This window comes from Coenobita brevimanus, chromosome 63 (genome assembly GCF_032717465.1).
Source record: "Coenobita brevimanus isolate Jiangsu-jjx chromosome 63, ASM3271746v2, whole genome shotgun sequence".
In the NCBI taxonomy this organism is placed as follows: domain Eukaryota; kingdom Metazoa; phylum Arthropoda; class Malacostraca; order Decapoda; family Coenobitidae; genus Coenobita; species Coenobita brevimanus.
Genome location: NC_137016.1, coordinates 26,591,519 through 26,604,321, shown reverse-complemented (window position 1 = coordinate 26,604,321; position 12,803 = coordinate 26,591,519). Strand labels below are relative to the sequence as shown.

At 41.8% G+C, this 12,803-nt stretch overlaps 1 protein-coding gene across 1 annotated transcript in view; it reads right to left on the bottom strand.

Annotated features, from left to right (window-relative positions):
• Nucleotides 1-12,803, bottom strand: part of rb (adaptor related protein complex 3 subunit ruby) — a 539,541-nt gene that overhangs the window by 264,950 nt on the left and 261,788 nt on the right. The window contains exon 9 of the mRNA XM_080276000.1: nucleotides 3,303-3,458. Coding sequence (XP_080132126.1) covers nucleotides 3,303-3,458 — 156 coding nt within the window. The remainder of the gene's footprint in view (nucleotides 1-3,302; nucleotides 3,459-12,803) is intronic.

The window sequence follows — 12,803 nt, the reverse complement described above, 5'->3', positions numbered from 1 at the left end:
CAAAACTTTGTTCACACACAACAAACAGTTTCAATTGTAAGAAAGTGAACAGTACGATTATATGTAGAAAATTGCAGTAAGTACTGGGAAGTAAACTGTTTCAAAATATATGCATGGATAATCTTGCTATGCCTGCTTTAATGAATACTTCTTTATTTTGCAGAAAAAATTCCTAACTTCGGACAGACAAATTATTTGAGCCAAATAAAGTCCAAACTTCGGACAGACAATAATATTAATGGTAAAGTGATGCTAATTATATAAACAGAAAAACATGGCTAAAACAGCGAAATCTCCTATAAAGAGGAAAAGAGCCTACACAAGTAAAGTATCCAAAAGTGCCCTGGAAAAGGCTAAAGATGACATAAATAACAAGAACATGAGTGTGCGCAAATCAGCTGAAAAATATAAATTAAAAAAGAGCACATTACATGATTACCTGATACAAAAACATTGCAAACAAGTGGGATGTAATACTTCATTGAGCCATGATGAAGAGTTACTGGTGTGTCAGAGAATCCTCACATTGGCAGAATGGGGATTCCCACTCGACAATTTGGACTTGAGGATGTTAGTGAAAGCATATTTAGACAAACGAGGGGTTGTTGTGTCACGATTCAGTAACAATGTACCTGGTGTTAAATGGGCCCATTCCTTCTTCAAGCGCCACAAACAAACCCTTAGTAGACGATTGTCCCAGAATATAAAGACTGACAGAGCCAGAGTGACAAGAGCCATGCTAGCCGAGTTCTACAGTAACCTGAAAAAATCACTAGAAGGTGTGCCTCCAGAGAACATAATAAATTTTGATGAGACCAATCTTACTGATGATCCAGGTAAAAAGAAAGTCATAGTGAGGCGGGGCACTAAATATCCAGAGAGAATCATGAACTCAACAAAATCCTCAATATCTATTATGTTCTCTGGAACTGCATCCGGTGTGTTACTCCCTCAATATGTGGTGTATAAAGCTATCCATCTTTACGATACCTGGACTGAAGGGGGCCCTCCTGGAACACTATACAATAGGTCCCCCAGTGGATGGTTCGACTCGTGTTCATTCGATGACTGGTTCCACAAAATTATCCTCCCCTATGCTAAACGCAGGACAGGTAGAGTTGTCATTATAGGAGACAACTTGGCAAGCCATGTATCACCCAGTGTTATTGAGTCATGTGAGAAACATAATATCTCCTTTCTTCTCTTACCACCTAACTCCACGCACGTGACACAACCTCTCGATGTTGCTGTGTTCCGGCCTCTAAAAGTGCACTGGTGTAAGATCCTCGAGAACTTCAAGAAAACTACTGTTGGTAGGCTGAGTGCTTCATTACCTAAAGACTGCTTCCCAGCACTACTGACCGAACTGGTAGATAAAGTTAAAGGGACCATTGCTGACAACCTACGTAGTGGGTTTAGGAAGTGCGGCATTTATCCTCTTGATCCACAGAAATCCATCTCAAGACTCCCAGAAGATTCAATCCAAGATACAGCTGATACTGGTACACCAGGACCATCTACCAGTACTGCCTTAGACAGCTCAGTGTTGGAATTGTTGAAGGACATGAGGCATGGAACCAGTCAGTCAAGCTCAAGTCCAGCTATAGCGAAACCAAGGCGAAAGAAAAGATTGACTGTGTCACCGGGCATGAGTATTACTACAAGGGCACTACAAAATGAAACAGAGAGCCAGCATGAAGAGTGTGAAGTTGATGATCCACAACCCCAGCCACTGCAGCCACAAGAGGATACAGCAGAGATAGCAGCACAGCCTTCCACTTCCACATCTGCACCCAACCATGAAGCACAAGCATCTCCCCTGACAGTCACCTCTACCCAGATTATTGGGGATAAAGTTGTTCCCTCAGATTGGGTAGTTGTGAGGGTTCCCTTTGATACCAAAGACAGATATAGGCATTATATTGCTATCATTGTTAAGGTAAAACCAGAAATACATGTCAGGTTTCTCAAACACGTTCAGGGTACACCTCACACATTTGTATACCCAATGGTTGATGACAGCAGTGACATAGACAAAGAGGATATACCGAAGGTGTTACCAGAACCAACACGTGACCGAAAGCAAAGGATGATTTTTGATGTAGATGTGAACCTTTGGCCTAAGTAATGATAATAATTTTGATATAGATCTGTAAGATACCATAGTCAGTACTACCAGTACCAAAGTTATTGCCAATAAGGTGCCTTAACCAGTAATGAGGTTTATTTTAAAGAAAAAAGTGATACTATATATTTAGTTACAGTATTGTATACTGGTAGTTAAGGAATAGTTTTTGTACTGATGTACTACAGTTAATATGTTCCATGGTGCCTTCATAACATGTGCCAGTGTGTGCGTGTGTCTGCTGATTTGTGTGTGTGTGTGTGTGTGTGTGTGTGTGTCTTTAGAACCTGTAAGAAATGTTCAACATCATATTATGTTATTTCGGTATGCATTTGTTGAGTCAATGAGGTAGATACTTGATAATTAAGTGAAGTTTTGTTTAGGAAAATGAGGACAGTTCCTCTTACAGTTTTGGGTATATGCAGTGCATTTTTTTTTTATTTTTTCATCTCAAAAAGTTCGTGAATAGTTCTTAGTTCTATTTACGGCCAGAATACCTCACTACAATGTGATATGATGCAATTTAATGTGATATGAAATTACGAGCTCCAAAAAGAAGATATTTTGGGATACTTCTCTATATATATGTATAACTCTGGTCACGAGTGCCCAATATTTTTTTTTACATTTTTTAAAAACTTCTCAAGTGTCCGAAGTTTGGCCAGTGTGTCCAGAGATAGATCCCATTAACCATTCTCATGTTTAAAGGGAAAATACATGGATGTCCGAAGTTTGGAAGAGCTGTCCAAAGTTAGAAAATTTGTTCCTAACTTTGGACACTTGAAAATGAAAAAAAAAAAAGCCCAAGTTTAGCTTGGCTAATTTTTTTAAATATATGGATTTAGTAGGTACTCTCCCTGGCTACCACATGACACCAACAGGAATAAAATTGCACCATTCTACAAGGAGTTATTCATTAAAACACACAAAAAATGTCCGAAGTTATGGCGTTTTACGGTAGTAGAGTTTTGCACTAAGGCACATCTTGAATTTACCCCACTGGTACCAATAATACCACTACACAGATGTAAAGTTGAACAATCATACTAATTATCACTCATTCACCATTCAAAAATGGAGTAGACACGTACAGAAACTGGAAAAGGAAACCAATACCATAGATGTAGTATCAAAAGAGTTCCAGTGCACCCAATAAAAATTATTTTTATTAACTTACAGCAGCATTGCGACTCTGTAACAGAGGTTTGGCATTCCTAAGCAGCAATCGATGGTCTGGATCCATGGGTTTTGGTCTTTTTGCTAGGGTTTCTTGATCAGCTTCTTCTTCTTCTTCATCATCATAAAATGGCTTCTCTTTGGCATCAACATCAACCTAATAATGAAGCATCAATAAATATCTCTGCTTGACTGACAAGAGAACCACTCAACACACATTCCCCTTACCTATGTCACACAAATGTTAAATTACAATTAATAGCTCTGAATCATTTGTATCATTACATATGAACAAGGCTATAATGCATTCAAAGGACACTTTCACCTGTGTTACACATAAGCAATCATCAGTTTAACTCTCACCTATATTTCAATCAACTACTATACAGACAGCCCTCCACATTCGTGGGATTTAGGGGACACAGACCCCCGAGAATATGGATTTTTTGCTAATGTTTGGTGTGCCCTCCCGTAAATGCCTCTACAGCCACATATCACCCCCTGTGAGCAAGCATGCACATACTGTACCAAATAAGCCATATCTGGGACCTGAAAGCAGCATGAAAAATCACAAATAGCTGATGACCTGGGCAAGTCATCAGCTACACATTTACCCTAACTTCTTACAACCATACTCATTAAATTCAGTCTTGGTTCCATAGAAAGGCAATCCACGAATCTGCAAGACCTGTGAAAGTTGATTCCTCGAATGTGGAGGGCCGCCTGGATATTTTATCTAATTAGCTTTGGTTAGGGAGGAGAATACCTGTATTGCTTTTTAAACACTGGTGCCACTGCATCACTGCCCCACCCACTGTCAGCAACCTCAGTACCGTAAAGTTATCTTTTCTTTCTTCCTTACTCTCCTAAATTTCTTGTTAACCTTCTGTTATGATACTATACCAGGACAACACTTACAAACTCATTTAAAGGTAGTCGTCAGCAATAAAACTGTCAAGACAACTTCATCTCTTAACACTGCAAAAAACTGATGTTAGTACCATGAATTGATGCAACATGCTTGAGAGGCCCTCAATCTTCAATGTAATACTAGAAGCAACTGGTAATTGCACTAATACCTTAACACCTCAATTTTCTTCCTTGAACCATCTCAAAATCAATAACATGAAATTTATCCACCTTGTCATTACCACTGTCATCATTTTGTCCTAAAACAATACCAATAATTTTATCCACACCACTGACTCTTAACATATGCTAACTTTAGCTTTATTTGATGCTTCCGAGTAATATGAATGCCTAGGCTGAGGAGGTCAGTATTGATGGTAATCCTACAAGGGGTGAGCACACATCTTGCCACCTCTATCTCTGATTAAGCACTTACAACAATGAGTGGAGAGGGTGTAAGAGTTGCAAGATTCAACAAGCTAAATCCACACTGTTTCTGCCAAACCTATTATTTTCAATCATATCTGAAGGAAGATTAGGTCTACTTATTTGGGAAACAGTAAACACTTCTTGTTAGGCCACAGTCACATTATGTCCAGCAGACCTGCCAACCACAGGTAGGCAACTGTTCCTATGTAGTTGTCCCAAAGATTCCCAAGACTGCTGATGTGTCTGCATCTTAGTGTGTCATGTGTTGTGCAGAGCTCCATTATGTGGGTTATGTTGTGTGGGCCTGTTCTAAAAGAGGGGCACGAGTCAGCTGAGATTCCAACCTACTCAAATCTAAGCCAATAACTGACAAGGACAAGGTGATGTCTTGATCTACACTTATCTAAATTAACTCTATCAACTCCATTTAAGGATACCACTGATGGATGGTTGTTCAGTGGGAGGGTGAGACTTGCAGTACTGTATGGTGTTCTGAATGAGGTATTGTTGTGCATGAAATCAGCACAAGTATGTACAGTAGATGTTTCTTCATTGCTGGTGCTGGAATGTCTGGAGGGGGATGTTGTTGAAGACAGTCTAGTGTGGTGACTGTTTTATGTGTCTAGTTCAGTTGTGTGGCTCTTATGTAATGACAGGGGTGTTGTGTGTTAATGAAGGCTGCCATATAGAACTGTGTACTTCTCATGTCAAGATATTCTCTAACAGGAGTGACTTTGGTTTCAAAGTGTATGTGGGTGGTAAGACTGGTACAGGTGCAGCCAATGATGATACACACAGTGTTGTTCTGTATGGTCTGCAATGAACTGTAATTGATATTACTTTGGATGGAGGCCCATTCCCAGGAGGCATAGGACATCACTGATCTGATACATTATTTGTCGAGTTGGAAGAGTGTTTCTTTTTGTTACCCAAAATCTGTCCCTGTAAATGCCCAGAATGCAATGAATCTCAGGGTGCACCACCTCTTGATGTCTTGCATGTGGTCTCTGACGGTGCATCCAGTGATGTACATCAATCCAAGGATCTCAGTGGAGGGTGTGTATGGCTTTGGTACATTGCTAAGTGTGATGTCTGGGATGTACCTGCGATAAGTGGGTGCACAAAAGATGTAGCGATAATAGAGGTTGGCTGCAAAATAATGCTTACTGTGTGTGAAGGGTGTCAAGGAGAGCATTTAGAGATTGTGAGGTGTGAAGACTGATCTTCCTTGAGTGTCTCTTGTGTGCGAAGGAGATTTGTTATGTGCTGAAGGTGAGACTGTGGCTAGGGTAAGGTATGGTTGGAAGAAGTTCAGGGAGCTGTTGCCTCTCTTATCAGTGAAAGGGCCGTCACTCCAAACTAAGGGATCTTTGTATGAGGCATGTGTTAGGAGGGTAATGTAGTGTGGTAGTGAGGCCTGGACACTGAGGGAAAGAGATATTTGCAGAAATGACAATTATTAGATGGATGTGTTGTGCATACTTGATTGCAAGGTCCTGGGAGGGGGGCCTATCACTGCGACTGAAGAGTTGAGAGGAAGGATGGGGTATGAATGTATTGGTGTTATGAGAATGGGGTAGACTGAGATGGTCTGGGCATATCGAGAGGATGGAGGTTGACAACTAAGTGCGGAAGGTGAGAAGTGTGAACGTTGTGGGTAGGGTTGCGAGAGGCAGACTGAAAAAGACCAGGAACGTGATCACAGAGTGTTGCCTAAAGGAAAGAAACTGAATAGGGAGGCTGCCACAGATCATGTAGCAAGGAGAGCCACCATTAGATGACTGAGGCCGACACAGGCAAGAATGTTGGTGTCTTTACAAACAATATAATATGATATGATATGATATTTGACATGTACCTATGCTTATGTTTACTGCTGGTGATGAGTGTGAAGGTTAATCTGGCTGAAGCAATCATCAACTCTGTTATTCTTGATCTATGCCAGAAGTGTAGAGAGTTAGTTTTGTTCCACTGTGTGGGCCGTGTCTACAATGTGGTGTGTCGTCATTTGGTAGTAGTAGTAGTAGCTGTTCCCTAGGCAGTCTGGCCGAACAGCCCCGAGTCCCTAAGGAAGGCCACGGCCGAGACCGGGCTTTCCCACAGAGCTCTCAAAAAGTATATGTTGTGCTGTGGGCACAGGCAATTGTGCACAGTGCAGTCTTCCATAATGTGCTTAATAGTATGAGGTGCTATGTTGCATCCTGGACACGCATAAACAACGGAGTTATCCAACCTCTTCTGATAACTCAAGAGGGCTGAATGATGCCCACATCTTAGCCTGGCAAGGTGGACCCTGTCCTCAAGAGGGAGGTAGGATTCTGAAGGGTGGATATCAGGAGGCCATGCATGCAGCTGTGTGTTGTCTATAAGTGACTGAATGGAATGGCGAGTGATCTGAGTATGGATATGCTTCTGGAAGCTGGATTGAGGCAAGTGAGGGGGAAGGAACGATAGTATTTGTGTATGATATCATGTGTTGGATGTTGTTTTGATGTTCCTTGATGTGTGCGTGTGTGGTTGTGCTGTCATGTCGTGTAGTGGATGGTGTGGGTCTGTGGAGGCTGCAACAAAAATTTATGTGCCTCTCATGCCTAGATGATCCTTGACATTGAGGACTTTGGTTTCTTGGTGTAGGTGGTCTGTGGGTGTGGTAACTGTGATTATTTTTAGGGCTTTGTTCTATATGGTCTGTAGAGTGTTGCAGTATGTTTTAGTGAGGTTAGGAGCCCAATCAGGGCTTGCATAATTCATCAATAAATGTATATATTGTTTGTATACTGTGGTAGTGGTTTCTTCGTTGTGTCAAATATTGTATGGGCAAGTGACCTTACGGTGTTGAGTCTTAGTGTTAATTTATCTTTAGTGTGATGTGTTGTTTAAATAACACTGATGTATTGTATGCTATAACAAGGATTTTGAATGTATGTGTGTGTGTGTGTGTGTGTGGTGGGGGAGTGTTGTTTATGTTAAGGTGTGGAATGTGACTGTACTCTGTTGTCCAGTTTGTGAGATGGGCCACTTTAGATTTGGCTGGGGCTACTTTGAGTCTGTTTCTGGTGAACAATTCGTGTAGTGTGTTGAGGTAAGGTTGGAGGATGTGTGCAGCTGTGTTGGTGTTATGGTGTTTACATGTAAGTGTGATATCATCCGCATAGGAAGCTATGTGTACGGTATCTGTGGTGTGTAAGGTGTGGGTATGTAGTGCATGTATAGGTTAAAGAGAGTAGGGGACAAAACAGATCCTTGGGGGACGCCGTTTGTGAAGTTTCTTATGTTCGATAACTGACCGGCAAATGTTACATGTGCACATCTGCCTGCTAAATAGTTTGCCAGCCATCTTTTTGTGTTATTGTGCATGTTTGTGTTGAATATTTTGTTTGTGAGGTTGTGGTGTGGGATGACATCAAAAGCTTTCCTAATGTCTAGTGTGACTAGGAGTGTTCTGTGTGGTAGCCCAGCTGAAATGATGCCATCAAAAACTCTTTGTGTAAGGTCTGTATGAAGAGTGTTTGTGGAATGTAGCGGCTTAAAACCATGTTAAGATGGGACTAGGGAGATGTGAGGTGTAACTAGTTGTAATACCAGTCATTCAGTGACTTTGGAGGGGGTGCAGAGGAGTGTGATGGGGTGGTGTGAGGAAGGTAACGTGGGGTCTTCATTGGGTTTGGGGATAGGGATGATAGTGCCATGCTTCCACATGTTGAGTATATGTTGTGTGAGTAGCTATAGTTTGATAAGTTGGTGAGTGCTTGTATGCCTTGTGGTCCAAGGTGTTTCAGATGTATGTTGCTCAAGTTGTCTCATCTACATGCAGATGAGTGCTTAAGGTTGCTAATGATGTGTTTCGTCTAGTTTTAAGTGAAAGGTGTGAAGTCTGGGTCTGTGGGGAACTGTCTTTTGCGTCAGATGACATGTCGGTCGTTGCAATGGGGGTTTAAATGGCTGACAGGTGAAAAGTGATTGATGAGAGTGTTTGCTTGTTGTTTGTTTGAGGGTTTGGTGTCTGTTGTTGTGTAGTATTGCTGTTGGAGAGTGTGACCCTGTTTAGTGTTTTGTAGAGTTTGCTGGTGTTTGTTTTGTGATTAAGTGTTTGGAGATAATTATTCCAATTTACTGTTAGCTGTTCTGATATTTTATTGTTTATCTGGGTGTTGAGTTCTTGTATCTGTTGTACGGTGACTTGTGTATGCGGTGTTGGGGAATGTTGTAGTGTGTCGTGTTGACTGATGAGGCCTCAAATTTCTGGTGTGAAGTTGGGGTTGTGTCTCTTTCTGTTGCCTCTAGGGATGTATCTTTTGTCCGCGTTTTGAGTAATTGTATTAGAAGTGTACACTGTGGTGTTGATGTTTGTGATGGGTGTACTGTTTAACATTTCAAAGTGTTGTTCTGTTTCAGCTATGAGGGCCTCCCAGTTGGATCCCTTATAATTAATGTATGTGTCTGTGGCCAGCTGGAGTGATTCTGGTTTTGGTAGTGATGATGACTGGGAGGTGGTCAGAGCCAAGGGTTTTGACCATTCTCAAGGATGTTGTGTGAGTGAGGTTTGGGGAGCAAAAGGTGATGTCTGGGGATGATGGGAGGAAGAGAGCTTGGTGTGGGATATGGGTCATTTGGTAACGTCATCTGCTTATACGGCAATGTTTGAAGGCAGCTAAGGAGCATAAATGTCAAGCATTTGAAGGTTGAAAAGTGTGAGTGAAAGAACAGAACCTTGTGGAATTCCGTTAGGGAAGTTTTGTGTTCATGATAACTTACCCTGGAGTATAACATGTGCTTGTCTAACACATTAGCAGTTGGCAAGCCAGTGTTTGGTGTTTGTTCTCCATGTCTGTACAGTAGATTTAGATTAGTTTGCATTAGGAGAGGATGGGGGATGACAATTGGGTGAGGAAAAGTGAGGTAGTAAGGTTGGGGGAAGAGTTGCAAGAGGAAGACTGAAAAAGATCTGGGACAGGGTCACAGAGTGTGACCTCAGGGGTAACAGACTGAACTGGGGGGGCTGCCAGAGATTCAGAAGCATGGAGAGCCGCCATTAGGTGACCAAGGCCAATGCATGCAAGCATGTTGATGTCTTTATTAAAAAAAGTGAATGAAACTGATGTCTATTCTGGTACAAAGTGTGGCTTGTGTGGGTTTCATGAAGCTGATGCTGTCTGATGCATATTTTGTAAGGCTGGTTAGTATGGAGTTTGTGAAGTGTTACTGTTGCTCAATCTCAGTCCATCTGACTGATGGACCCGTCAACTGTAGATAAGAAACTGCCCCTAAAAGGTTTTCCCATATGGTCCCTCTAACACTGATGTTGTGTCTGTGTCCTAGTGTGGCACATTCTGTGCTGTGCTCCATTATGTGTGTTACACTGTAAGGACCTAATTTACAAGCTGGGCACAAGTCAACTGTGATTCTACCCAACCCAAATCTAAGCTGGTAGATGAGGAGGGCTGGGTGATGTCCTGCTCTAAGCCTAACTAGGTGAGCTCGATCATCCTTATTTAAGGACACCTTTAATGAATATTTGTCAGAAGGGGAGGACTGTAGTATGCTATTATGATCATGGTGTTATATTGCCCTGTGCTGCAGTGAGCATGTATGTGTTTTTTCATTGCTAATGTTTGAATATCTGGAGGTAGGATATTATTGATGAGGGTTTGATAATGTTTGTGTAGTGACTGCTTTATAAGACATGTGACCAGGTGTACTGTGTGTCTCTGTCAAGTAATGACAGGGGTTCTGTGCACTGAAACAGGTTGATTCATAGACCTGTGTGTCCCTCAAATCATGGTGGCCTCTGACAGGGACGTTTTTAGTTTCAGAGCATGAGTGAGCCGAAGGAATGATTTTGGTGCAGCCAGTGGTAATGCACAGAGCATTATTCTGTATGATTTGCTGGGTGCTGCAGTGGGTATTAGAGAGGATGGGAGCCCATGCTGGAGAGGCATATGACATCGCTGATCTAATGTAATGTTCGTAGAGTAAGGAGAGTGTTTGTTTTTGTTCCCCAAAGTCTGGCCATGTGGTTGTCCTCAGTGCATTGAGTCTGGGGGTGCAGCACCTCTTAAAGTCTTGTATATGGTCCTTCAAGGTGAATTCAGTGTCATATGTCACTCCAAAGATCTTAGTGGAGGGTGTGTGTGTGGTACACAGACATTGTATAGCATGATGTGGAGGAAGTACACTCAAACCTCGATTAAAGGGACTAAATGGGGAAATCAACTAGTCCCTTACTTGAAAATGTCCACTGTTTTACCATATACAAAATCTTATTATGAAATGCGATGATTGTTTCACTTATCTTTTTTATTTATATGATTCCGATTATTATTTTATGGGTACTGCATAAAGAAACAAATTAATGTGGATAACCTAGACATTACATATAATTTTTGAATGGTCTTGTCCGTTTGTCAGGTAGAATATAGAGTCCCTGAAATCAGAAATCCCTTAAATGGAGGTCCCTTAAATCGAGGTTTAAGTGTACCTGTTTCATGTTTACTGTTTGTGATGAGTATGGTGGTGGATTTGGCTGGGGTTGTCTTCAGCCTGCTGTCCACAGCTCAAGTCTGCAGTGTGCTAAGGTAGTCCTGTTGCAGTGTGCAGCCTGTGTGAAATATGATTTGTGGTTATTAATGTCATTTTTTTTTTTTTTTTTTTTTTATGTATACAATAAAATCTCAATCACTGCAACAACTGGCCCAATGCAATATCTGGCACTGCTGGCTCAGCTCTATTAAAGCAATATCTGATGCCAAAACAGGATGTAATGGGTGGTTCTATGCAACATCTGGCACTTAGGTGTATCAACCAGCTTGTAAACAGTAGCCAACCGGCACTGTAATACTGTGGTGTATCACTGTACTGTATCATTATTTTATTGTATTTTATGCTTAATTTTTATCTATTACCCATGTGAAAATTTTTAGGATAAAGGTTCAAGACGAACAGTTATGCAATATCCAGCTCACTGCTGAATACTGAGCTGATGGGGGGGGGGTACTATGCAATATCTGTCATTTTGCTTTAACCGGCGTAGGGCTTTGCTGAATTACACCGGATAATTGAGAGTTGCGAATCAGAGGTGATGCTTAATTATGCTGCTGAACTCTGATTGGCTGTTGGGTTCTGGTGACGGCTGATGTCATCAGCTGGGCCTGTGCCCTGGCCTGCTGCAGATCTCCTCATGCTTGGAAATTCTTGTAAATCCTGGGAATGGGCATTTATTGAAGGGTTAAGCTCTTTGATATACAATGCTGCAAGTGCAGGGAGGTGGCAGTTGTCTCTACAGCATGTCAAACTCTGGGCACAGGCTTCACAGTCTATTCCCAAGGCCCAGTAGTCCTCCCACATACCAAACACCTCCATATGTCACCATATGAGGCAATGTTTGTGGGTGACTGGGGTGTGGGAATATCATGCCTGTAATGATTGCAATGTGGGATGGGAGAAAGAAGCCCTGTAGACCTCCGTGAAGAAATACTTGGTCTGGAATGTAAAATGCGCTTGTCTACCAGATACACATTTGGCAAGCCAATGTTTGGCACTGTTTTCCATTTTTGTGATATATATCTTAATGATTAGTTTGTGTCATGGGATGGTATCGAAGGCTTTACATCATCTTTATCATCATCTGGACCTCCTTTCCCACCCTAGGGTAGGATAAGGAGCAGCAATGTCCAGACAGCCAAAGTTTGCCCAATTCAATGGGTCACGCTTCCATTCATTCATCATTCAAGCCCTCAAAATCCTGGATACATCAGATAGACCAAAAAAATTTCACCATGTTCTGTAGCTTCACGTATACCTATCTGACTGACCCAATCCAAACACTGTGACGTTAATGAGGTGTGCCAAATCCCCGGTTATGCACTTCTCTGCACAAAATTCACCCATCCAGCTCGGTCTCTTGTCAGTCCCTTAGCCTCACCATCTTCCTTACCTCTCTTTCTTACACACTCTCCACCATATCCCTCCACCTTCTTCTAGGCCTACCTCGCCTCCTCCCTCCTTCAAATTTGCTCGGATATACCTTTTTCACCACTCTATTAATAGTCATCCACTCTCTCCACATGACCAAACCATCTCAGTACACTCTCTTCAATTCTGGTGACCACAGACTTCCTCTCTCGACATCTTTCATGTATCACATTATACTGTATCCTATCCACTC